Source organism: Anomalospiza imberbis, chromosome 10 (assembly GCF_031753505.1).
Source record: "Anomalospiza imberbis isolate Cuckoo-Finch-1a 21T00152 chromosome 10, ASM3175350v1, whole genome shotgun sequence".
Lineage (NCBI taxonomy): Eukaryota > Metazoa > Chordata > Aves > Passeriformes > Viduidae > Anomalospiza > Anomalospiza imberbis.
In genome coordinates this window covers 20,005,300-20,032,591 of record NC_089690.1, presented here as the reverse complement: position 1 = coordinate 20,032,591, position 27,292 = coordinate 20,005,300, and the positions used below count along the sequence as shown (strand labels likewise).

Below are 27,292 nucleotides of genomic sequence, written 5' to 3'. Positions count from 1 at the left end.
AAGGCTGCACGGGAGGGCTGTCCGGCTCCCCCGGCTCCACAGCTCCCGCCGAGCACTGCCCGCACCTCCTCGGCCAGCCCAGTGGGGAGCAGCACAAGCTGTACTTATCCCTCACGCGTGGCTCACAGACCGCAAAGTGGTGGTGGAGCAGCACGAGCAGTGGCTGTGCACGCTTCCACCTGGAGTTCGAGCTGATAAAACACCGAGTCGGGGCCACTTCAGCCTCAGGCAGGCGTGGTTTTAGCATAGCCAAAGCCCTGGCTTCTGTAACTTTCTAGCACACAGGGACAAGAAGACTCAGTGGCATCACCAGGGCAAGCGCTTATGAGGCGGGGTGAGAAGTCGGGTCTCTCCCCTTTTCCTCGCGGACTGACAGGCTCCACTTTGGAGAGCACTGATTTCCTGCTGTGGAAGGGCAGTGGATTGAATTGTAGGGTGGCCTTGTATTGCCACGTGGTTAAACCGCTCCAGACTTTTTCCACTTCAAGACTGGTTTGGAGGTTTTTTAAGTCTTGGGATTGAACCAAATTGCAAGGACATAGTTAAGCATTAACTTGCTAGTACTTCCCCTGTAATCATGGAACCAAGTAGACATTCCTGTTCCCCCATGGTAGCAAGCATTACATAATGGCTTCTCTTTTGATACTAAGAAAATATGAGTGTTGTCTCCTACATTTCATAATTTCACAGCGTTACATTACGCTGTGTACTTTGGGGCTTGTCCAAGCCCAGCTGAAGTGTAGGGGAAAATTCCTCTGGCTTCCAAACCCCACAAGTCTCCAAGGGGAAAGCACACACGGGAGCACTTTGGGTGCACTTGGCTCTTTCACGAACTTTGCTTAGACCTACCTGGAGTAGTGCAAGAACTCATCAGTCCAGCACCTCTCCTGGAAAAGCTTTCCAAGTCTCTGGGGGAGAACAACAACCTCTTGTGTTTGCCATCTCTCAGAGTTCCTGAAATGAAGGGAGTGAGAGGCAGGAAAGGTCCATGAATCTCTGGAAGATACCACCTTATCCAGGGTACACCATCTCGAGGGGCTTCCTGAGATACCTGCCCACCCAAATTCATCCCCAGACAGCCAAGGTAAGCTGATACTCTAATTGTATTTCCTGAGTTGGTTGGCTCAGGCTCCTTTCTTATACTCCATGTGCCACTTATCCCAAGTGAACTGGTGCACAATAGAGTCTATAAAGTTGGGCTTCTTTTTTGTCATAGTCTTTTAGTATTTTAGTACTTGTACACTACTCATGATGCATCTCAATATCTTTAATTAAACTCAGTGTTCACTGAGCAAAACTGCTCTGACCTTTCCAGAGCACAAAGGGAATCAGCCATGCTGCTGTTTACAGGGTAAGTGGCAGCAAGTTAATAGTTAACTATGTTATTGTAATTTTGTTCAGTCCTTCAAGACTGTTTGAAAACCCATGTGACTGAAGCACAGCTCTCTTCCAGCGCATGGATGACCCATGTTTGGCCTTGGACTGGGTTTTGCAGCCATAGTCTCTTGCCCCAGTTGCCCATGCATGTGTCTCATGCCTGAATGTCCAGTCCTGCAGCAGAGGACCAAGTGCACATCCTGTCCTGCATGAATGGCCAGGGAACTGTGAGGCCAAGGAGGGAAAAGTCCCAACAAGCAAGCTCAGGTCAGTAGATTGCTTGGGTTGCCCTTTTGGATCTTGTCTGCCTGCACTGAGCAGTAAATAATCGTTTCTTCCTGAGCTGACTGTGGTAGTTTAGTACCATGAAAGTAGTTTTTCTCTGCAGAGAAATTAAGAATAAAAGGCATCCGAAGGGGCTGTGGATGATAAGGGTTGCTTCCCTCATCTTTGAGAACAGAATGAGAAGAGCTTTTGAAGACTTTTCTGTCAAGTGCTTCCTAGTGTTTTTAGAGTATACTAACAGGTTTCTAGCATCATTTACATATTACTAAAATGAAGAGGAACAGCAAAAGGGAGGCATCTGTCTGACTTTTGGGGAGGGACAGCATGGCTGAGAAGGGAGATACAGGAGAAGTGCTGGGAGACAATGTTTGTGAAGGAGAGGGAGATACACTGGAGTGCAAAAGACAAGTCTGATGTGTTCCAGCTGAGATTTTGAGCTGCCCCTGTAAGCTGTGAGAGCATGTGAGGTGGCAGATTGGCATGTGTGTGCAACTGAAGGGAGGGGCTGCTGCAACCGGACAAGACTAAAGCTCCTTTAGGAAAAGGCCCCTCGAAGCTGGCCTGAATATCACATGGCTTACCTGCAGCTGTGTCCAGGTGTCTTTGGCATCTCCTCCCCTAGATTGTGTCTGATGATTGCAACATGATCTGCAGTGCAGCAACATAGCTGCCAACGCAGGGCCTGTTCTGGGCTGGGGTGCTGCAGCTGCCTCCCTGTTCCAGCTGCACCAACAGGGCTCTTCCCTCTTAATTTCTACCTTTTGCCAGAGGACACTGCTTTGCTGGAGGGCACTACTGGTGGCCTCCAGCCAGTGAGGTCTGGAAGCTGTCTGGAGGAAGAGATGAAGCAATCCACAGTAAATTTGCAGATGACACCAGACTGGTTGGGAGTGTTGATCTGCTCAAGGGCAGGAAGGTTCTGCAGAGAGACCTGGACAGACTCGATCAAAGGGCTGAGGGCAGCAGCGTGAGGTTCAGTAAGGTCAAGTGCCACATCCTGCACTTGGGTCACAGCAACCTCCTGCAGCTGCAGCCTGGGGCAAGGGTGGCCTGAGAGCTGCTCAGCAGGGAGGGACTCTTGGGGGCTGGTCGACAGCAACTGGATATGAGCCAGCAGTGTGCCCAAGAAGGCCAGTGACATCCTGGCCTGTATCAAGGGCATTGTAACCAGTAGGACCAAGGAAGTCATTCCTCCCCTGTACTCAGCATTGGTGATGCTGCACTGCCTTCAGTTCTGGGCCCTTCACCTCTAAAAGGACATTGAGGGGCTGTAGCATATCCAGAGAAGGGCAACAACAAGCCTCGGAAAGGGTCTAGAAAACACGCCCCATGAGGAACACCTGGGGAAGCTGGGTTTATTTAGCTTTGAGAAAGCTCAGGGGAGACCTCCTCGCTCTGCACCACTCCCTGACAGGAGGCTGTAGTGAGGTGGGGTCGGTCTCTGCCGTGCCTACAGTGAGACGACAGGAGGAAATGGTCCTAAGGCAAGACAAGGGAGATGCATATTAGCTGTCAGAAAAAAAAAATCCCTGTTTGAGCGGCCAGGCACTGGAATAGGTTGCCAGGTAGGTGATGGAGTCATGGTCCGTGGAGTTGTACAAGAGGCGTCTGGATCTGGCGCTGGCTGATGTGGTTTAATGGTTACAGTGGCAGTGCTGGCTGCATGGTCGGACTGGATGATCTTGGAGGGCTCTTCCGACCTTGACGATTCCGTGGTTCTGTAAGGGCGCCGGTGGCGTTCCTGAGGGAAAAACAAAACCCGCCGTCTGAGCCGACGGGAGCGCCGCAGGCGGGGCTGCGGCGCGGACGGGCCGTGGGGCGGCCCGGGGGCTCTCTGAGGCGGGACCCGTCTCCGCCCCCGCCCCCCGGCCCGCGGCGCTGGGCGGGCCCGGCCGTGCGGAAGGGGCGGCCGGGGCGGGCGGCGGGAGCGGCGCTGGCCATGGGACGGGACGGGGCGCTGCCCCGGCGGGTACGTGCGGGCGAGCGGCGGGGCCCGGGGCCGCAGCTCCCCTGTCTGGGGCAGCGGGTCGGTCCCGCGGGGCCCGGGGCTGTGTCTGCGGATGAGGAGCCGGCGCGGGCGTCGCGGTGTGGGCGCTGGCGCGGTCCCGGAGGGTCTGGCGGGGTGTGCTGAGGGCGGTGGGGACCGGCAGTGCCGGGCATAGGCGGGAGGCGATGCTCGCCCCGCACGCGTTGAAGCACCGGGGCTCCGCAGTATCCCGGGTCGGGGCTGTGAGCTGTCCCCGGAGAGCTGTCCCCAGGGGCTTAGGCGTAGCAGGTTCTGAGCACAGCGTGTCCCCAGCCCGGGCTGGCCCGGAGGTGTTGGCTGTTGAGAGCTGGAGGTTTAACTCCGGTGAGGGGTCCTCAGGCTGTTCTTCTTCTGTGACCGCTTGCCCCAGCACCCTGGGTAGCTGGACCTTCCATTATCCTCACTGCAGCAGTGAATGAATACGTGGTCGTAACAGGATTCAGTTTTTTCCCCGATGTATTTCTTCACGAGCGAGAAAGGCAACGGCTTTGGATACCAGACTCCTTGGTTCACGGGCAGATGAATTCGAGATTAAGTTAAGCATAAACTTGTGAAACTGAGTTTGAATAACGAGTGGAATGATTTATGAAGGAGGTGTTCCTGCCGGAGTAATTCTCTCTGCAGGTCATCAGACTGCGTTGGTCTGGAGTAATGTAAATATTTTTAAGCCTGGGACTAATTATATTAACTCTCTTTTTCCTGCTGAAGAAGGAAACCCTGGGAGGTGTGCTGCTCTTTGCTCCAGTCTTTGCAGAAATGCAGGCTGGGGAAGGATTCCAGAGGCAAGTAGTCCCCCAAGCTGTTTGCTGTTGAAGTGCTGCCTGCAAGGCTGGCCGCTTTTTTCTTGGTGATGGTCTCATGGCTTTAGCTCACATGATGTGATGCCTGTTTCAGGAAATAACTCTTCCAAAAATTTAATAACCATTTCTTTAAGTCACCTTCTCTCTTGATTTTTTCTTGTCAATCTCTCAGGCTTGGCAGGTCTGCTCTCTCAGGTTTTGTAGGGGGAGGTTATTTTAATGAGAACTTTGAGGAGATTGTCAGTACTATTAGATTTTGTTATGTAAAATTATGTGTTTAATGTCTGCTGGATTCTGAGAAACTGAAGGGTGAGACAGTGGTGGTTTGTTTGGGTTTTTTCCCAGTATTTATATATCTGGAAAGGGTAACACTATGTATCAATTGCAACTGATTTATATTTGCCTGAAAATGAAAGAGAAAAGTTGAAGTTCCCTGGTGGCACGTGGCCCGTTTCCATTACCTAGACCTTTGCAACCACTGCCTCATCATATTATATTGTAGTTGTAATTTACACAGAGGTGTAATGTTAAAGGTAGCTGTGGGCAAAGCTCCTCAAATTACAGCTGACTGATGTGTGACGGCCAAACACTGCAGAGATTTTCTGGTAAAGCATCTATTTCATTTCCTTTAGCTGCAGCCCGTGGAGCAGGTGATGAATAATGTGGCTCAGGCAGTTCAGAAAGCTCTGTGGTGGAGCCCTGCGGTCTGACACTCATTGCTGGTAGCCCTGGAGGTATAACTATGATGCTGCATGGTGGAATTTGTTTTCCCTTTTTTTTTCCATGGGTGGGGTGAGTGTTGGCTGGTGGTTTTTTGTTTTCAGTAAGGACCGTTCTCCATGGAGAACTTCTCTGCCCTTGAATTATACAGAAAACCTGACTTGAAGTGACTCTGAAGCTGGCATGTCCTGATGTGGGACAGAGCTTGCTTTGCCTTCGTTGTGTAAATGTTTTCCAATACTGATTTGACTTAAATGACTGCATGTTCTTCTTCCCTGTAAGACCAGGCTTTCTCCTGTTACATTGAACTTTTCTGAAGGTTCAGTTAGAGCTTAGATCCTGTGCTCCAATTCTGTCAGAAATGGAGCAGCAAAGTAGAGCTACAGGAGGAGGGGAATTTTCTCATCCATAATTAACCTGGTTGAGTGCTGTCATAAAGAACTGTTTTTATGTGTGTTATGGGGCAAGATTCTTCCAGCAGAATTCACTTTTGTATTTCCTCTGCTGCTTATGTCCCTGGGTCTGGTTTGTGGAATTTCTGAGCTAGGACTGCCAGGGCAGGTGTGACTAAGCAGGTGCTTTGCTTTGACCAAATGAAACACTCCGTAATGTCACATACTTTGAAAAATCAGAGTTTGAGCACCAGAAACAGATGTATTCTCTTTGCAGGGTAAAATGAGGATAATACTGGAAAATATTGTCAATGTTGGTAATTAACCATGTTAACAATTAATCAGTGTTTGATTAGCATACAAGTACCCTGCTGATGGAGAAATGAGTAATTCTGACTGCAGAATAGTGTCTGGGTAGGGTGCAGGAGGCAATACCTGAGGTCATACATGTAAAACACGAGCCAGTTAAAAATTACTTCATTTTAATGAATATGCAGCTTCACGAATGTGAGCACGGCTGTCCGCTTAAAGTGAGGTAATCTTTGCATTTATCTGGTTTTCTCTTTGGTTTTTTCCTGTGTGTATTGCTTTTCTTTTTAATCTGCTTCTATTTAAATACACAGGGAAAAGAGAGAAGTTAATGGAAATTCTCTTTGCTTCATTGTTGTTTTGTAAATCTCCCTGGGTTAATAAAGACACAGGAGAAATTATTTCCTCAATCTTACTGGGATGTCAGGCTTAAACACCTGTAGTTTTCCTTGGTAGAGGACGGGGGACAGAAAAGTTATGCTCCCTTAAACTGTGCCTTGCTTTGAGCACACTGCTCTGTGCCTCTGGGGTGGCTTATCGAAAGCACAGGCACAAAAATCTGTAGCAGTGCCAGACTTGTTGAGTGCCAGGACATGCTGCACCTTTTGGTGTAATTTGTTGCATTTCGACTGCTGCTGCTGTTCCCAGTGTGAGATGGAGGCTGGCAGGAATGGGCTTGTGCAAGGTATGGCTGGTGGGAATGGCAGCTCCTGGCTCCTGGGACTGTGCCTCAGAGGAGAGGGTGGGAATGCAGCACAGAGTCGGAGCTTTTCTGTGTCACTGTGCTTGCTGCTGACCCATGGAATAGCTACAGCAGTACTCCAGCTGGGGCCAGGTATGGGCTGGGAGCTGAGGCTGCCCTGGAGAAATGGGCTCTCACCGTAGACAAAGAGAATGTTACCCAAAATCTTGAATGCTTGAGGGTTGAAGTGACTTCAGTGTGATACATGTAAGACTTGAAGAAGTTGGATATGTCAAGCAATGAGAAATGCATGAGCTCTGAATAAATGGGTAATAAATGAAAACAATTGTTTAGTTGTTATCAAATTAAAAGTGTATTTATTCTACAGACTGCTAGCAGATGGCTACTCTGCTACAGGAGAAATTTAACTTCAAAGTAAGTTTCCAAAAATGGTTTCAGGGAATCTGTAAATTGTAACCTCAGTGTCAGCAGAAGTTAATGACTAAGGGAATGCTGCCTTGGACACAAATCTTCCTTTGTTATTTTAACACTAAAATCACTTTAATTTGTGTAAAGTGAATGGATACTCTTAATACTGAATTAACATTCCAGGAACAATAAATTTATCTTGCTAATATGAAATTATCTCTTTCCATATACGGTTATAAACAGCCAGGAGACACATTACTTAATCAAGCAGGCTTTCTGACCTCTGCCCCGAGCCTTGCTAATTATGTGCTTTTGAAACTTGTCCACCTCCAGTGCTTTACTGGTTGGTCACCTTATTTTCTGTCAGTGTGTCAGAGCTCAGGCATTAATTTTTCTTTTTCTTGTGCCTTGCTAAATTTCAGCATGTTTGTGAATGCATTTGTGTCCTGCTAAGTGAGCAATACTGGTGGGTCTACACAGACCTGAGGCTGGAACAATAATTAGTTGCCAAAGTGTTTATGTGTGATGGGTTGGCGTTACGTGGAAAAATCGCGTGAGCTTTTACTCTCTTGCTGTCTCCTCTGTCTAACTGGAAACCAGTCTCATGGGGCACAAATTCCTGTCTGGTCAGTTTTAGTTCCAAGACTGTGCAAATGGAAAGTTGAAGAAAGGTATTTCAGAAAAGCTGAAAAGGGTGACATCTTTCCTGGTACTGTTAACTCTTCTCCTTCCCAGCTGACATCCCAGTGACAAGCTTTGCACGGCCCATGCACTGGTGCTCCCCAGCAGTTTGTGGTATGCTCGTGTTCAGGGACTCTGTGCTGGTGTTTGTGAAGGGGATAGAGGCCCTGGAGTATTAGATAACCCTGTCACTTAACCTGGAGGAGTTACACTGAATAATACAGCATTTACTAACTGCAAGTCAGTATTTTAAAACAATAGATTATGGTCTACTGCCAGGTTTATGTTTAAAAATCCATGGATGCTATTATTATTGATACTAGCCCAGATCTATTTGAGTGGTGGGCTTGCCTTATGTTGCTGCTGTAAATGTGGACAGCAGCATTTAAGTTAGTGTTGGGGGATTATTTTTCTTTAGGGTAAATCTATCAAAACAGATTTCTCAGTGTAAAAGACTGACTTCTCTGAATGCACAGTGACTGCAGAGCAGTCTTAATGGTCCTGCCACAGTGAGGCAGGACAGTGAGGCTCAAGGTCATGTCTGCTTGGAAGCCTGCCTCGCCTTCCCATTGCAGTGACCTCCATGGGTCACTGCAGGAATGCTGAAGTCCAGCTACAGCTGGTAAAGTTTGATGGTCTGGAGCTCTTGGACAAGAAGGCATGAAAGACAAACAAGCAAATATTCTGCTGTGTCTGGGTTTTCAGAGAGAGATTAACAAAGGACTTTGTTAGTGCTCCTTAAAGGAAATGAACTGCCATGGAGCAGCAGTGTAGCTTTCTCAGTAATTAATACCTGGTTAAAGCCTAGGAAGGACTGTCAGCTTTTCTAGGGAAGAGTGATCACTCTTCACTCCTGGGGGAATCTGTGTTAAGGCTTGTGTTGTTGAACCAAGATATAATTGGCCTGGAAGAGAGGCTGAGTGATGAAGTGACAGTATATGCTGAAAATCACAGAATTAGGGTAGCAGAAACAAAAGCTGGCTGTAGTTACAGAAGGCTCTCACAGTACTTGGTTGTAGGTACTTGATACCAGCAGATATAAAAAAATGTGCACAAGAAATAAACAACTCCCTGTGCTGTGATGAGCTCATGAGAATCTGTGCCATTCAAGAAAGAGATCTTTTAAGTAATGCAGATAAGGCTTTGTGAAACTCGCTCAGCAGCAGTCAAAAACAACAAAAAAAAAAGACAAATAGAAAGAACCTCTCTAGGAAAAGAAGAGGGAGCAAACCAGCATGCCATAGTGTAAATCCATAGTGTTTTCGTTATATGAATTGTTCTATGAATATATTGAATTTTGTTATATGAATAACATACCCTCTCAAAGTTAGGGGCGGATGTTCTCCCCTCTCCAAAGAGTTGTAGTTAATATCACAGACAAACACATGACTGAAGAGCTTTCGTAAAAAGAGTAACCAAATGAACTGGAACTTAGTATGGAAAATGCATGTTTGGAAGTAGGAAGAATAAGAGGAAGGATTGGGATAGAAATCTGCAGCCATGGGAATATCCCTGTTTATTTTGCCACCCCAGCATAGCAAGAATTAAATTATGTCAAGTGTCACCCATGTAAAAGGTGGTGGCTTTTGACAGAGGACATATAAAAACATGGCTCCTTGACTCTCCAGAACCTTTCTGGGTCCGTGGCATCCTTTGTTGAGACATTTCCCAGGTTTGCTGCATGTGTGTGCTTGTATTACCCTGCTTCTTGTGGCACTGACCAACTAGTTCTTGTGCTGAGGAGTAGGTGAGCAGTCAGACCCTATCTGTCCCTTCCATGGAGATTTATATTTCTCTGAAGTCACCTCTCTTCTGACCTGAAGTGCCTGATCCTGCTCCATCATTCCTCACAGAATAGCTGTTCAAGACCTCTGGATCATTATTACTGCCCATCTCAGAACCTTTTTTCTGAGGCCACATGAAAATATTGATCTCTAGGAGTGAACACCTTCCTCGTGAATGGAGTATTCTCTCAGTAGATTGCTGAGCATTTTACAAAGGACAATAGTATCTTTATTTCCTCTTGGAAGACAAGCAGGAAGAAGGACAGAGTGAGTTAACCCAGGTGGTTATGGGAGCAGACACTTGAGAATACATTATCTGAAAGCAGTGAGGCTGGAAAGGGGAAAACACTACGTAGGGATAATACTGATTTTTAAAAACAGCTCAAAAATGAATTTCTGCCTGTGGTTCTCATCTTTCCTGAATGCTCTGTCCACTTTGGGTTCCTGTGTCCACTTTGGGTTCCTGTGTCTTAAAGTGTGTAATTGAACCGGAAAAGCTTATGAGAGGGGCAGTGGGAATGCTTAGAGGTGCAAAGTGGCTTCTGCACTAGGAGAACTGAGTAAGCTAAGAGAAGGGAAAGAGAAGGCAGAGGGATGACATGAAGTTCTGTAAATTTGGGAATGCTGTGGACAGTGTGCATGGAGATGTAGTGTTTGTGCAGTGTTTCAGTACAAGATCTTGGCTTACTGAAGCTGGTGAGTGGCGGGGTTGAAAGGGGTGGTGGATGGTAAAATGTCTTGTCAAAAGATGCTCAGGATGCAAAAAATTTCTGTTGAATTCAGGGGTGCTCAAGGGAGAAACAGGAGAGAAATCCTCCAAATGTTAGTAAGTACACACAAACCACATCCAGCTTCACAGTTCTCATGAACTGGAAACCGTTGGAAATACAGTATGTCTTTCTAATACTGCTCCTTGAGCATTGGCATTTAACCACTGTTGGAGACAGAAATGGTTTTTCCTGTGTTCTTGTGTATCCCTGAAGGTTGGGATTCATCTAATGTAACTCATCATCTCCAAACTAGATTGTTAAACTCAGTGGGATGATCTTTGTTTTTGAGGTGCCTCCCTATCTGCATTGCCTACAGACAGCGGGACCGAACACTTCATGGCTGTGTAGGTGAAGTGAATCCCACTTCTGCCATGGTTTTTGTAAGAACAATAGCAAGTTGCAGACAGAACTTAGACAAAGATTTATAGCAATGACTGAAGATATCTTTCAGACTCTGGCACTCTTGCAAAATGCTAAGAGGTGATTTGATTATACTGTGTTAGTACTTGTAGGTGAGGAAATTTGTCTTCCTGAAAGCTCTTTTAATTTAGCATAAGAAAGTGTGATAGCTGTTTGTGGAACCTGATGTTGAACATACTTCAATGGGAAATGATGACCCTTTTTCTAGAATGTGTGTAATTAAATACTGAAGCACTTGAGAATAGGAGGACGTGTCCTCCGGTTCAGATAGAAGTGCTTACTTTGAGTAGGTCAGCTCTTCTAACCGGGGTTATGAGGCAAGTTGGGATTCATAGCCATCACAGTTTGTTGCAGTTTCTAAAACATGAAATAGCTTGTAGCTAAAACTTTTTAGAAATAAAGATTCTAAAGGTTCTGGTTGCTGTGTCAGTGGTATAAGCCCCTGTAATCCCCAAACTGTACATGTTGTGAGTGGTTTCTTCAACTGTCCCTGAAATGTGTGCACATGCATCAAATTTCTGCTGGTCCTGAGGACTGGAAAGCTGCACTTCCTACATAAGTCCTACATACAAAATAGTTCTGTTGCCATTAAGCACATCAAAATATTATAAGCTGTAAATATATAAGAAATACAGGACAAAGAAACAACTTAGATTTTTTTTCTTCCAAACTTTTTCAATATAGGAAGAAAAGTTACTCTTTTTAGTCTCCTTTTATGAGAAGTAAAAAATTGTGCATGTGATGGCAAGTTGTTAATCAGTTCCTTTGTGATCCGAAATAATTTATTAAGTGTCTGGTTGTAAAATTTCCACTTAATTCAGCAGAACTGGATTTGTTACAAAAATTTCTTGGAAACATTACTTTATTGTTTGCCTGCTTTTTTCTTCTATAATCCATTTAGCTTGCTCCCAAATCTGCTTTACTCAGAAAATTCTAAACAAAACCCAATCATTTCTAAATAAGAAGATACAGTTAAATGCTGCTTTTTGGTACCACAAGCCCTTTTAAAGGGGGTAAGACCTGACTCCTGATTACCCAGGCATGGTGCTATACCTGGAGCTGTACTGGTGACTGTCCAAATGACAAACAGGTTATTCAGCCTATGTTTTCTTTTGCAGGAGTACCAAACTGGGTTGTTCCTACCACACCTTCCTTTAGAAACAAGCAGTTCCACAGTGATGCTCAGGCCATGTCCTGGTGCAGGAAGGCTGGCTTACTCAATACTATGTTATGGTGGCTTCTAGCTCCTGTTGCTAGTGCTGCAGATAAGGGTTCAAGAAGATTTTCAGAGGTATTGGAGCCCTGTCCTGTAGCTTTCTAGACTTCAGTTTGCAAGTGCTGGCTGACAGTCCCAGTCTGAACAGATTGTCATTGTTCAATTCTTTAACTTCTGCATAATCTTTGCATGAATAGAATCTCTTGTGTGTCTTGTGGAATAACCTTTTATATAGTTAGTATCTGCAATAATTTTTTCCTTTGGAAAGTCATTCATGTCATCTTGCAGAGATAGGACAGACATAAAGCATTATTCTGCAGTCACACAAGAAGCACTATTCATTCACAGTTTGTGTTGTGAAGCCAGTCCTGTATCCCTGGGGCTGGGCTGGTTTCATGGCAGCAGTCCTAATTACAGAATCTTTCTGCAGTGGTTCTGAACTGGGGGCTGCTCTAGAGTCAACCTGGAATGAAGTTGCAGGCTGGAAAGAGCCAAGTAGGAAAGTTTCTTGATGCATTTGGTCTTTTCATTCTACTTATAAATAGTAGGTTTTAGTAACCCACCAGGAGTCACAACTGAAGCTCAGCTTGAGGCTGCATTCCCAGATCTGAAAACAGGGATACTCCTCTCTCAGGCTTTGTCCTGACTAGGTTTGCGTGCTGGATCATGTTCAACGGATCACATTCAAATAAAGCTGCAAGCTGAGCATGTCCTACCTTGGCCAAGGCATTGGGAGAGAAATTTCTACTCTGCATCTGTAAGGATTTGTGCTGCTCCAGCCCTTGAGTAACCTGAGCATGTTTCTGCAGACAGTGATAATAAAGCAATTAGTAAATAATTACTGAAAAGACATTAGTTAGTACGGTAGGAAAGAGGATATTGGGGTTTTGTATTGTTTGTTTGATTACTTCCTCCTCGGATGCAGCAGTAAAAGGTGCTGACAGCAGAGGCAGGAGGCAGCAATCCTTGTGTTGGCCTGGGCAAATTTGTGTTTGCATTGTGTTGGTTGGTGATAGTACCAGAGGAATACAGGCAAACTGAAAAGGGATTAGAAAGTGCAGCAATCATTGCATAAACACCTGGTTATTGGGCATAGCTGGCAATACAAGGTTGAACAAAAAAAAAAAAGTCATTTTAGGTTGGGAATCCAGGAGAGCTTTTCCTTGAAGGAATAACCTTACACATACAAAAACTTCATTGCTTGAAGGTGGCTTAAAGAATTAGAGAAACCAGCTTAGTCAGTGATGTGGTGGGAGGAAACTACCCCTGGAGTGACAGAGGAGGAGACAGTGAGTAATACATTATTATTCTAATTAAGAAATAACTTAATCAAGATGTAATTATTGCCCAAATTAGGTATAAACACAAACTGTTCTTTGCTGCTAAAAGAAGACCAGTCTGTCCTTGCTGTGTATGACACGGAGGAAGGAGCCCTCGGGAAGTCCTATGCTTTTTGAGAAGCAGTATTGATTCTTCATCAAACTTGCTGTCCCTGAAGGAGTTTCCTTTCTCTACATATTATATAGCAGTCATTTCAGGAAATGCCAGAAGGCTTGTTTGAAGTTGATAGTGGCTCAGAAAAGCAGCAGACCTCTTACCCTGATGTGTTGAAGGGAGTCCATGGATCAGTGGACCTTTTGGAGGTCTAGCATGAGTTTCCTGACAGAGTCCATGAAAGCATTGGGGAGCCAACAGCACTTTTTAAACTGCGGCTCTGATTCAGCAGAGGGCTTAGCACATGTGGCAGTGAAGCCCTAGTGGAGGGTGTGAAGTGTCTTCCCTGGCTTTGTGAGTGATGGTGTGAGCACCTCAGGGTGTGAAAAGGGTTCTGTGCATGCCCTTTCTTCACCGGTGCCTTGACTCACTGCAGTGGCTGGGGCACAGCTGGTACCACTGCTGTTCCCTGGGGAAGGGGCACAGCTGGTACCACTGCTGTTCCCTGGGGAAGGGGCACAGCTGGTACCACTGCCCTTCCCTGGGGAAGGGGCACAGCTGGTACCACTGCCGTTCCCTGGGGAAGGGGCACAGCTGGTACCACTGCCCTTCCCTGGGGAAGGGGCACAGCTGGTACCACGGCTCATCCCTGGGGAAGGGGCACAGCTGGTACCACTGCTGTTCCCTGGGGAAGGGGCACAGCTGGTACCACTGCTGTTCCCTGGGAAGGGGCACAGCTGGTACCACAGCTCATCCCTGGGGAAGGGGCACACCTCATGCCTCTGCTCATCCTTTGGGAGCGCCCTCCCATGCCAGAGGGGCTTTGGGGCAGTGCCAGTGGGTGTGGAGAGGGGCAGGCCAGGACAGGAGGAGCTGAGAGGAGCTGCTTGGCCTGCAGCTGGGATGGGCAGGTGGCAGCCTGTTACAGAGCCCAGCATGGCAGTTAACTCTTCATCCTGAATGCAATCTTTGCAATGTTTTATGTAATCCAAAGAACAAAGTGGGAAGGGTTCTTTACCTGTGCCACTTCATATAACTGCAGTGAGCAGACATGGCACATCACAAATTCCATTGAACACTCTTGAATCACTGCTTCTCAGTTTTAACTTAAGGCTTTAAAATATGTAAAATGTGAACATTTAGACTTGTGCTCTCCCCAGTGGGTAATTACAGCAGTACCAAACTCTTAGGGCACCTGCCTTGTGTGGGCTGTGTTTGTCCAGGCTTTGAGCTAGGTTGGTGGGATGGAACTGTGGGGAGGGCAGTGCTTTCATCAGGTGCAGGCCTGGCCTTTCGCAGTGCTGGATATTTGCCTTTGAAGAAACCAAAATAAACCCGTGCTGTGGAGTGACTTAGCTGTGTGATATAATAATGTTTTATTAAATAGATTTCTGTTTTTACAGGAATAGAGGGTGCTCAGAATTTCACTGGGGTGTTTTCATTTGATTGTTCATGTATTAAAGAAAGATGAGGCAACGTCTAAAATTCAAGACCCTTGAATCTGAGATTTGCTTTTTTTCATAACAAAGTTAAATAGCTTTTGAGGTTTTTTTCTGGTGCAGTTCTAACCATGGTAATAGGAAATGCAGCTGGAAATGACTGTGCTAAGTGTAAAACACTCAATTCCTAGTTTTCATAGGCTTAACCTTTATACAAATGTTACTATCCTCAATGTCTACAGCAGTGGACTTACTGTATTAAATATGCTGCTATTTATGGGTTGTAAGAGCAACAGTAATTCCTCCTTAAAATATATTGCTGTGATCTCAGAGACCTTGGTGAAAGGCTAATGGAAGCCAATGTGGCCTTTACTAAAGACTCTGCATTCTTAGAGGCATTCAGCTACTTTGCTGCAGGCTTTTTGCAGCTTTTTATAATCCAGAGAGCTTGGAAATCCTGAAAGTGCTTTTCTCTACTGCCCTTTGCCTTATCTTTAGAGCCTTGGAAAACAAAAGGCAGAAATTCACAACAGGATCAAAATGTTTTGCTCTATTAGAATTAAAGGGAATGTTTTGCTCGGTCTAGGGAGGGAAAAAAGCAAGTCTGAAAAAAATTGAGTGGCTAAAATAGAGCTGTTAAAATGGCAGCACACAGACAGCCTGTGTATAAATATAGGCCAGCTCCTCAGCACTGCTCTTATATGGTAGACCTGAGTGAAAGAAGACTATCAGCCTACTCTGTTCTGTGCAGGCCTGTGTGCTGGTTGTTCTGTCTGGTGCCAGATGTTTGGTAGTAGACAAGGCTGCACAATTCATGGCAATCATAATGACTGTCACCTTTATTTCTATTGCAGGGACCTGTGTCACCAGTGTGAGAGAGGAATCTCCCAAGTACACTGTGGATTTTTTTCTCTGCACATGCTACTGGATTATCTACCTTTTACTGACCCACCCAAAAAGAGAGAAAAAGGGTCAAACAGCAATTGTTGACTTGTCACTTCTGCCTTAAAACTGACTGGATTTTATGGCCTCTGCTGGAGAAGCTATCTGGACCATTGGAAATGGAGCAGCTCATGCTGCACCTCTGCTGAGCATGGAATATGAGCATTGAGGTGTCTTAAGTTAAACCATATGCAAGTTGCACTAGTTGTTGTAACTGTACTGCTGAAACCACTCCAGACTTCTCCAGGGCTTTCCAAAGCAGTAGCTCTTCACACAGTTTGGATGTTTCCAACTGACATTTGAATGTTTTCATTCAATCTGGTGTGGCTGTGAAAAGTGAGCTTTTCCCTCTGACGTTCATGGTGAGTTTTGCAGCCTCACTTCCAGCGTGGTCTGTGCTATGGCAGCGACCTACAGGCTGATGGTGACTTCAGTGAACTGCTACAGCAGCGTGGTGGTAGAGCAGCACTCCCAGCACACCGTGCACTACTGCACAGGCTCCTGCCAGCTCCTCAGACAGGGACTCACCTGCATAGTTGCTCACCACAGTGTCTGTGCAGAGCTCAGTGTTCAAGATGCCAACCTGGACCATAAAATTCCCGTTCCTGAAAATGGTCTTGCGTTGGCTGGAAATGAGGACTATCACCAAATCCTCCCCAGTAATCCAAGAATCAAGAAGGGCATTTCAGTGCAAGCCTCCAGCAGTTTAAAAGACATTACTGGTGAGGCAATAAACCTTGCCAGTGGTAAAATAAAGGAATTCTCCTTTGAAAAGCTCAAAAACTCTTCCAGTCACGTGGCCTACAGAAAGGGAAGGAAAGTTCGGTCAGAATCTTTCAGCAGACGATCCTTTGATTTTGACTTGATTTATGGGCACTTTAACAATGATGAGAACTGCCCTCCATGTGGCTTTTTGCAGAGTCCCTCACCTGTGGAGAAATGGCAGGAGAGCAGTGATGCTCGAGAAGTCACCATGAATTCTGTGGTTCCGTTCTGCCCTCATTCCTTCCCTGAAGAAAACCTCATTACGCAGATTTTAGAAAAACACAAGCTAGATGGTTCTTCTGGTGGGGATATTAAGGTGTGCCTGGACATCCTGCTCAAGTGCTCAGAGGATCTGAAAAAGTGCACGGACATAATCAAACACTGCATCAAGAAGAAGTCTGCAGACGTCGGTGGAGGGAACAGCAATGATCCCCTGCCTAATTCAGAGATGATGTACATGAATCTGATGACAAGATTTTCTTCCTACCTGAAAAAGCTGCCCTTTGAGCTGAAGACAGCAGGGCAGAGGGAAGCGAGTGACTGGGCAGAGCTGATGAACTGTTTCCATAGCTTGCAGCAAACTCCCTTTCCCCTGGTATTTGGTGATGAGCAACCACCCAGGTATGAAGATATCATTCAGCTGCCATCCTCAAGTGCAGTTCCTCTCGTTCTACCAGGTCAGGGTGAGGTGACAAGCACCTCCCAGTCCATCCAGACAGGTACTGTGAGCTTCACCTCCAGCTCCCTGCCCACTGTCCCTCCAGAGAGCAGCGTGAGAGCGGTGAAAGATGCTCTACCTCAGTCACCAGCCCCAAGCCCCTGTGACTGCACGTCCGCCACTGAGACGCTGTACATCGAGGAGGAGTCTGATGGGGACAGAACAGCAGGGACAGAGAAGAAGGCAGAGCAGAAGGGGGGCTGGCAGAGCCTGGAGCGCAGCTACCAGCGAGCTGCTGGTTCAGACCTTGCCGCTGATGCTAAAACAGAGCGGGCCAGGGCAGGAGATGCTCCCGAGCAAACTGCTCCTTTAAAACCAGTGTCAGACCCTGCGTTGTGTGGTGCCCAAGCTGCTGTCCCCAAAGGAGCCCAGACATGCAGTAGGGTGGACAAGGAGGAGATAGACAAACTGCTGCTGGACTTGGAGAGCTTCTCACAGAAAATGCAGAGTACTCTGAGGGAACCCTCTTGGAAGGAGGGTGAACCTGCCTCACTGCAGGTGTCTGGCAGGCAGGGTAGGCAGGCTCCACCTCTGGCTCTTGAACCCAAAAGTAAACCTGCTGATCCCCCCTCTTTGTCAAAAATCATGGAAACCAACGGTCATAAAATGGAAGAGGATGACAAAGCCCTTTTACTGCGTATCCTGGGAAGCATTGAGGACTTTGCCCAGGAGCTGGTGGAGTTCCAGACAGGCAAGGGAAGTTTGTCTAAGGAGAGGGAAGTGATGCAAATTCTCCAGGAAACTTTAGCAACTCCTTCACAGTCCCTGCTTGCAGGGCAAAAAAGCCATGCTGGGGCTGCCTCCAGAGACTCTGTTCCCGCTTCAGTTCAGCAGGCCCCAGAAATAATAAAGGTAAGAGAACAAAACTTCTGATGGGGTAGCGAGTAAAACAAACATGGGAAAATGTGGGGGACTGTGGGGAATTACATCTAAGTGATGCATTGTGTTTTGAATGCTGCAGTGTGGAATAATGTGTTCAACCTGGCAGAAATGTAGACTTTATTTAAATATAAACAAAAAAAGGAAACTGAAACCCATGAGAAAATAAAATAGGTCCTGACATGGAGTTTCTCCTTTGAGCTTGATCCTTTCCTGCTGGTGCTCCTGTAGACTGCTTGTGGTTTAAATGGGTACCTTATAATAGGGTGTAGTAATAATTACTTTAATAAGTATAAATAATAACTTTATTTCTGGGACCAAGTATTGGGCTGCCTCTCAGCAGTTCAGTGAGAACTGATTCTTCCACCTCTCCCTTTCCCATCTCTGAGCAGCCTTTCTTGTCCTCCTCATCACTGGTTCCTAAAGAGACCAATCCTCCATGGGACAAAGGACAGAATCTCAGAGGATTGTTTTGCTTTCCCTGTCCCCAGTGCGTGGAGTCATGTGGAGCCTGCATTGCTTATAACTCAGATGAGGAGCAGGTTTTCCCAGGAAAAAGGGTCTTCATGAGAGCCTGCTTCAGAGGGAAGCCAGGGCTGTCTGTCGAGCAATCAGTGATTTTCCTTTGGTAATGGCTGCCAAATCTCAAGAAAACTTGTTGCCATACATCCAAGTAGGCAGTAACTGTAGAGAGGAATTCAATTTCCAAAATTCCCCTTCCACATAGGCACTGAAAAAGTGCTCAGGTTGTAAGTGAACTTTCACAATTTCTTCCAATTGGAACTAAATGTGCATGTTTTCAGAACTGGCCACTTTAACCCAAAATTTGATGCAGTTCTGAAAAAGAGTGCACGGATTGTGTCTTACCCTACATGATGGCACTGAGATCCTTTTAGACCAGGCTCTCCAAGAGTTTCTGTTGTTGCTCTGGGAAACTTTGCTTACAGCAAATGGTATTCTGATATTTTCAGCAAGGGAAATAATCTTTTTCCTCAGAGTGTGTAAAATTAAACAGCTCCAAAATCTCTAAAGTAATCCCTTGTAATCTTGCCTTGTACATTATTTTACGAAATTTTCTGACTTGTGAGTTCAAACAAAACTGTGTTTGAAGTGTGACACTGACTTTGTGGCAGATTTTATGTAATGCTTGAAAATGGGATGCATTTATGCTGCCAAGTGGCTTCTCACTGTGATGCCTTGGCAGGTTGTGCTCCCCTGATCCCACCTAGCTGTGTGTTAGTTTGCTCCCAGCTTCTAGGGACATGTGCTCCACAGCTACCAGAGCTCTGCTCCTCCGTGCAGTCACACGACTCCTGCCTTCTGCAGATGCCCAGAACCAAAGACCCTGGGAGAGAAGAGCTGTTTTGGGGAGGCAGAGGATGTGGAGGCAGCTGGTCCCCTCAGCAGTGGGGACAAGGCACTGGGCTGATGGCTCTGCACTTGCCCTGAGGTTTGCTGTTATTTGTGGCACAGATGTGTCCCTTGCTAGGTGTAGCATCTAGGGAATACATCCATATTCCTGGGTCACTCTGGATGTAATTGAAGCGGCATGTGGATTCTCACTTGGTATTGCATGTGTACCTCAATTATGCAAAGTATTTGTTGTATTTTCTTAAGGCTCATAAAACTGTTATCAAATAGCTGGCCACACATGCAGAATCCTCAGAGCTCTCAGACTGATGACAACACAGCACACCTTTTGTTTGTGAAGGTTGTGACATATTTAATATCCCTCAGATGCTAAGCAATGGAAAAGGAGAGGGAGAATCCTTCAGACCAGGCTGTTCTCTGGCTCAGCTGGCCTATCTGTGTTAAATCTGTGCTAATTTATATCAGGAGCAGACTTCCTCTTTATCAGAAACCCAGTTATGATCCTCCACAGAGAACAAAAGGATTGCTTGCCTCTTCATCTTCAAAACCCAAATATTTAGAAACTAGGAAACGAATACTCAAGAAGTCCATCAGTTTTGCAGAGCCCATAATAAAGGCATCGTGCTTCTTTTGGGCAGGCCAGGAAGCATTGCATACTTTTAGGCTGTCCAACATTTCCCATTCTGAGATCCAGTTTTCCGTTGCTTATCTCCAAACCTCTGAACTATTTGTTTTGGGATTTCCTGTTCTCTGTGCCTGTCTTAAGCTGATTTTTTAGTATGTTGGCTTTGAAAAAAAAAGTTCAGTGAGAAGAATGCAGTTGCCTTTTAGAGATCAGTAAGCCCCCTAGTACTTGTCTGTATTTTTTTCTGTAGTGAGGAGGGCTGGATTGACCAGCAGGTTTGAGGGAAGTGGGGGAGACTGGAACCAGTAAGCAATGAAGAAGGTGGAAATGGGGCTGTTGGGATGCTCTGAGCTGACCTGCAGAAATGCTGGGTGTTGGGGTATGTTGGAAGGTAAAGAATGCTGCCTTTGAGTAAAATGTCATATGCAAAGTCCTTGGAGAAGTCAGCGGTGGATGTTTTTGACTGTAACCTGTCTGTATCCTTGATCTGCCACCTGTACAGGTTGGCTGATTTGACAGTGAAAATTCAGCTAATGCTTGGAGTGGTGCTCTAAATGAAAGAAGCCTGGAAAAATCTCTAAGCAACATGGTCCTTCTGTTTTCAGAATCCAGTGTGTGTGGTGCAGGCTCTGCATGTTTTGCTCATGTGTTGTATTTTGAGAGCTGTTGCATAAAGTTTATGAATATTTTTGGGAGCAGAGGTCAGGGCTAGGCTTTGATACAAAGAGACCTTTTTGGTTTTTGTCCCTCCACTTCTGGGTATCTTCTCAAAAGGATTACTTGTGTTGTAATGAGCCAGAAAGAGCAGTTCTGCTTTCCATTTCTCTCTCCTCCATGGCTCTACTTCCTATTGTATTGTTCTGAAACCTTCTTTATCCTGACTATGGTGCTTGTATATAAGTTAAACCTAACTAATTTTTTCTTCTGCCATCTTAACAAGTGGAATAGCTCAGGCTGATGTCAGATGGGTGATCCAACCATTTCTGGCCAGGGACTGTGGGTCTGGGAGCAGAGGGTTTGTGGGGTTGATGAGACCACCTTTATAACCATGCTATATCTCAGGTGGCAGAGCCTTGAGTGAAGTATCCAGAGTCTGTTCCCTGTTTCCACATTTCCTCTGGGTGGGCTCTAGGCAGTGTCTGTTTAATCCTGCCTCTCCTGAGTGACTGATGTTTCTGGGATTCTCAGAAGGTTCTTAACTTCCTGTGCCCTCAACTACCTTTTCAAGGCCACACACTCTGTTTTTTTGTATCAAAATGCCTGTGTTGTGTGCTTAAATCAGGAGGCCCTAAGAAGGCTCTGAGCGGAATTAACTGTTTCTGAATCATTGAAAGGCAAGGTTGACCTTGCAACTTTGTAATTCTGTCCCTTTCATAATGTATGATATTCTGTTCAAGGATCTTGTATGGGGTGATTAATTGTAAAAAGCAGCTTCTATAATGTCACTGTAACTTTAATTTTGTTCTGAAATAACTCTATATTCTCAAAATGTGCCTAAAATATAATGTAAAACTCTCTGGAAAATCAACTTTCATCTTACATATGTTAAAAATTGTTTTGATCAGATATTGATAATATCTGTCACTTAAGCTATACACACAATCTGTGCTCCTTTCAAACATCAATTATTCATTACTTCTCAACACAAGTAGTGAATAACTATGTGCTTTTTTTTTCTGTTGGTAACAGTTACTGAAATAAAAACAAGTCTAAGTGAACCTGGAGTATCTCAGAATGAAAGGCAATTTACAGGCAATCTGGCATCTCTCACCTCTAACCTGGGTCACCTACAGCAAGGAGGGATTTCTGGGTCTGTGGTTTGTGCAGTTGGTCTGGCTGTTGAGACCAGACTTTTCTGCTGAGGGTTTTGTCCAGCTGACTTTGAAGGTGTTGAAACAAGATTCTCTTACTGTCGATTTCTCATAGTGCTGTATATTTATATTTTTATTTATACTCACCTTGTGTGTTTTGAGGACAGGAAGTAGCATGCTAGAAACCTATTCCAAAACATTGGAATACACTCACAGTGAGCCTTGCCTCTGGATTACTTGCATCTTTTCAGGTTATCAGTGAAAACCTCCCAAACTTCTGAGATCCTTTGTGACTCGTTAATTTGAGCATGAAAAATATTTGGCTGTGCTGGTTTTTTAAAGTAGGCTGCCAGATTAGTGTGTCTCTTTAATGCATACGTCTGTCAAAGGTCTCTGTGGCTGGTCTGGATGCAGCTGGGGGTCAGAGAGGTTCCTTGGGCTTCATTTCCTCTGCAGGCTGTAAGCAGAACATGAAGTAATCCATCACTTGCCACAGATGATTTACAATAAATCACCTCCTGACATGCTGCTGCATGAGATCTACAGCACTCCCAGTACAGTGCAGCCTCATGGACTCTTTAGGTGTTGCCTTAATGTTTAGGAAAAAATTGTCAGAGTAAGAAAAAACAAATTTGTTCCAAATGTGTTGCATATATATCTCTGTATCCTTTATTTTGTGGCAATTCCTCTTCAAACATTCCTGCCTGTCTTTTCCTTTTTGGAGGTTATTTTTTCATCCCCATCCTCTTTGTGCAACTCTGTTAAGGCTTCATACTCATTTGGACTTCACGTTAACTTGGGGCTTTCTACAGGAGCCCAGGAAAAGACATCAGAGGCACATGTCCAATAAAAGCTTTCTGTTGTGAGCCTCGCTGAGATCTGTGCATTTCAAATGCAATACCTTGATGAGAGCAAGCCCTACTAGCTCAAAATCGGATGTTTTTCTGTGTTACTGAACTTAGACAGCATCCTGGCAGAGCGGAGCGGCTCATGTTTTACCATCAAGTAGGGGAAGCACTCCATAGGACTCTTTTGTGTGGGAAGAATTGGATTTAGGCCCTTGTTCAGCACCATTGTCATGATAGGAGAAGGAGAACACAGTTCTAACAAGCCTAGACAAAGTTAGAGCAAGGGTTTGAAGTCTGCTTGCTCCAAGTTGTGCAGAGAAAAAGTAGACTATTGTCCCCTGAGAATTGCTTTGCCTTTGCCTCATGAGAGTTACGGGGAAAGTGAATAACAAGAATGATGCATTTTGATGTCTTTAGGAAACTGTTTTCTTAAGAGTTGCTTGGGAATGACTGAGCTTATTATCCAAGATCGTCTTTATGTGCCTGCTTGGCATTAAAGGAACTAGATGATTTGCTTTTTCCAGCAAGAAGGAAAAAAATATGTTTTTTGAAAATTACAGCCTTCAGTTGAGAGTGGCAAGTAATGCTGCTCCCGTGCTTCATCACCTCAGCAGAAGGGGCCTCAAACCACTGCCATCCCACAGGCAGGGCCCTTGGCTGAGCCTGGTTTAACTCTAGCTGAGCCTGACTGACCCAGAGGTGCCCCTCAGGTCTCAGCACTGGAGCACACAAAGTAGGAACTATTGGGGAAGATGGTATATTTAGCCACTTCTGCAGGGCATCTAATTTTAGAGCTCTTGGTAGTGGTGGTGGGTGCTTCCTTTCTCATGTCACCCCTGGCCTATTACAAGCCAAGGACAGATTGTCTGTCATGTAGCCAGCAGGGAAATAGATTCACTTGTGGATCATGTTTCTCAATTAAAGTATTACAAGAAGGCAGAAGATCCTGGTGGTACTGAAAGACACTTTGAATATTGGTTCAAGTAGGGAACTCTGGCTTCAGGAGTGAGATAAAATTGCTAGATGTTGTCCTTGTGAAGAGAGAGAAGACATAATGTGTTGAAGCCATTTGTCATTTTTTGCCTGTAAAAAATCAAACCCAAGAAAGCAACGTGCTGGTCTTGACGTGGTCTCCTCCAGAGTGCCCGTGCCCCTTCTGGAAAGGTCAACATCTACTTAGGAGCTGCCCAGGATGATGATCAAGGAGAGTTCTCTGCAGAGGGACCCAGATCTGGGAGGGGAGCTAGCTTTCCTTGCCAGGGGCTGTGACTTTGTTCTTCCATCTCGATTCAAGAGGCGGCTCAAGGCCTTCCAGCAGGCCCAGGTTTGGACACTTGGCATTTCTTTATCTTTTTTTTTGTATTTTTTTATTGGATCAGAGAATCAATCTGTGTCCCCTCTAGGCGTGTCTATTTGCAGAAAGTTATTTGCAGCTAGATACCAGCAGGTTTAAAAATAAACCTTCCAGGCTTAGATTGCAGAGTTAAAATGTCTTTGTAAACAAGGGGGGAAATTAACAGCAAGGGTAGTGATTTAATAATGGGAAGAAGTATTGTAAGACTTACATATTTTCTGTGAGATTTTTTGTGTGATTGCTCTGAATGTTTGTTGTTGCATGTTGGAAGAACCACAAGGTTCTGCTGTCTGCTGTGAACGGTACAAATCTGTGCAGACCAGCTCACCTGGCTTTGGTTTTTATGATTTTACCATCCCAAGGTGCTGCTTTGTGCTGTTTCCTACCCTCTCTGGGCTGTGGCTGAAGGAGATAATAGAATCATTTAGTCCGGGAAAGACCCTGAAGATCACAGTGTAGCCATAGAAATGGAAATTGTATCACAAATGTGTGCTTTTGGTAAATCCCAGCTGCTGTACTCGCTCTCTGGAACAACTGACAAAAGATTGGATGTGCTGGGACACCAAATGGACATGTAGTCACTCCAGATTTAGAGGGTTCACAATTTGCTGAGATCGGCCCATCTTGAGCTTTATCTATATTTGAATAATGGGTGACCCAGGGAGGACGTTAAAAAATCGAAATTAGGAGCAGTGCAGCTGTTTCCTAAGAAACAGCATTAAAATTGCTCCAAAACATATTATGGCACATTTTTTTCATGCGTTCTGCTGACAGGTTAAAGTACATCTCGGAGGTTAATCTCTGGAACGTGTGTTTTTCGCTCCCTGGGGGAGAATTGGATGAGGTAATAATGTGCAGTAATGGCTTGGGCGGGGCCGAGCCGTGTCAGGAGCCGCAGCACAGCTAAATTCCCTCTCCGGAGTCAGTCTGATCACTAAGGATGTAACCGGGGTAGGGTTTGCAGGGAGGGATGAGACCTCCGGGTAGAACAGCTGGAAAAATGGACGAGGCTTTGGTCCACGAGCCCTCTGCCTGGTCTGAAGCAGGAACAATTTCTCTGCTCAATGCCTTGGGAATTATTGTTCTGGGGCTGCCAGTTCAAGGCAAGTGAAATACCGCAGTGTTCAAAAAAGATGGTCTTTTTCTTCTTTTCTTGCTGCCTCCTCACCGAGTGTCAGCCTTCTCTTGTCCTGGGCCCCACAGGTCTTTCTGTGAGCTGCTGTAATCCATAGCACAGTTGAGTATCATCCAGCAACAAAGCCAAGTCTGTTTGCTGCCTTTCCAGGTGGGTTAAATCGGTTCCCAGAGTGACAGAGGACCTCTGGAGGCCGAGGGCAGGGATAGGGGTTCTCCCACGTGGCAGCAGTGAGGTGTCATTAAATGTTGTGCCTTGTGGGGCGGGCTGTACCTGGGGCTTGGGATGAGCTCAAAGTAGAGATAACTAGGCCCACTAAGAAAACAAAAGTGCTGGCAGGTGGAAAGGTGATAAGGCAGTGACAGGGAGCAGAGAGCTGAATGAACACCTCTTTGCTTTGTGGAGCACACAGATGTTGGCCAGGAAAGTGGGGAAGAAGGGTGTTGGTAAACTTCTGTCTCAAGAGCTGGAAACTTCACTTCTTGTGCTTATCTTTTGCAGAGCTGTTTATGGAAGGATCAGAGAGCCTCCCATAGCAGTGCTGGTAGGAAGGGAGGTCTCTAGCCCAACATCTCACTTGTAGGAATACTATTTCTAACACTGGGTCACATCAACACTGGCTTTCCCTAAGGATAGGGATTTGCCCAGCCCCTCTTGGTGACCTCTCACAAGCTGTACTTCCCTCAGTGTCCTCCAGCCTAACCCTCCCAAGCTGCACTCTGGTTCCATTGTCAGTGTAACTGCACCTCCAAGAGCTGCAGGCTGTGTTTAGCCCATCCCTTGGCTTCCCCTTCCCCTAGCTAGCCTGGGCCAGTCCTCAGTGTCTCCTGCTTGCCTGATCCTCATCCCAGCTTTCTGATTTCCCTCCTTCACATCTCTGGCTGGACTCTTCCCTTCATGTTTTTGAAGTGAAGGCCCAAAACTGGTCCCAGGAACCCAGATGCAGCCTCACTAGTGTCAGATGGAGGTAAAAACTTCCTGGCCTTCCTCCTAAGACAGTCCAGGACATCATTGGCCTTATTTGTAATCAGTCCTCGCTGCAGGCTTGTGCTCAGCCTGTGTGCAGTGTCCTGTCCACCAGCCCTGTTCTTCGGGGCTGTTGCTCAGCCAGTGTGTTCTCAGCCTGAACTGGTGCTGAGGGCCATGCCCAGGGTCTATATTGGCAGTGGAGGTGTGTGATGCCTCTGTTTGCAAAACTCGACTGGGGAAGGCCATGAGGAACTTGATCCAACCTTACAATTAGCACTGTGTCTACTCCCACCTAAATCCTTTTGGGTTTCTGAGTTGCTTAGGTAGAGTTTGTTTTCATTTTTGTTTTGCTGTGATTGGGCTTTGTTTCTGGAGTTTGCTTCCTAGAAGAAAATATTCTCTCCATAAATGCGTTTTCTCATAGCTCTGTGATGTTTGGAGCCATGTGCAGATTAGCCTTTGTTCTTGCTGTCCTTAGAAATAGGTAAGAAAGAGGCAGCAGGAAGGTTCATGGATGGGAGAGGGCTTCAGGGAGGGAAAGGAAGAGAAAGTCTCGGGCGAGAGATACAAAGCAGTGCTGGAGAGCTGATGAGCTCTGAGGATGGCTTGTGTCCAGGTACCATCAGACTTCAGGAAGGCAGGAACTATGAAAAATGAAAGGAGACATTAAGTCAGCATTGTGGACTGCGAGAACCCAGGCTGAGTCACTGTACCCTAGAAAAGAGGATTACAATATCCCATTTGGAAATAAAGCAAGAAACTGGTAAATATATTATCTAGGACCCTGTTGGAGCCTGGGACCAGGAGGAAGGAGTAGAAAGAATTTGAGCACTTTGTGTGATGCTGCTTCCTTCCATGGAGTTTTCTGCTGGGACTGGCACATCCCTGGGAGACAGGCTGGCATGGCAGGGGTTTAGTCTGTGCTTTGTTTGTGTAGCTACAATGAGGCTGTAGTTCTGTCTGGTTTATTTATAGCACAGATGTCACTATTTTCGTCTGTCTGTAAATAAATTGTATGGCTGGCAAAAGGTGATACAGCGATAGACGTATTTTAGTTACAGTGAATTATAGAATGCTACAGAGTCATATTTAAAAATGGCCTTTAATCTCA

The 27,292-nt window shown here is 45.7% G+C and overlaps 1 protein-coding gene across 6 annotated transcripts in view; it reads left to right on the top strand.

The window, feature by feature from the left end:
• Positions 1 to 294: 294 nt before the first annotated feature.
• Positions 295 to 27,292, top strand: part of PPP2R3A (protein phosphatase 2 regulatory subunit B''alpha) — a 56,263-nt gene continuing 29,265 nt past the window's right edge. The window contains exons 1-3 of one of the 6 annotated variants that reach the window (XM_068201092.1): positions 3,584 to 3,631; positions 5,121 to 5,222; positions 15,619 to 18,041. In XM_068201092.1, the coding sequence (XP_068057193.1) occupies positions 16,107 to 18,041 (1,935 nt within the window). In that variant the 5' untranslated portion in view covers positions 3,584 to 3,631; positions 5,121 to 5,222; positions 15,619 to 16,106. Of the gene's footprint in view, positions 1,085 to 1,500; positions 1,645 to 3,149; positions 3,228 to 3,511; positions 3,632 to 5,120; positions 5,223 to 15,618; positions 18,042 to 23,729; positions 24,048 to 27,292 lie in introns of those variants that run through there. The other 5 variants (XM_068201093.1, XM_068201095.1, XM_068201094.1 and 2 more) reach the window with 5 other exon arrangements.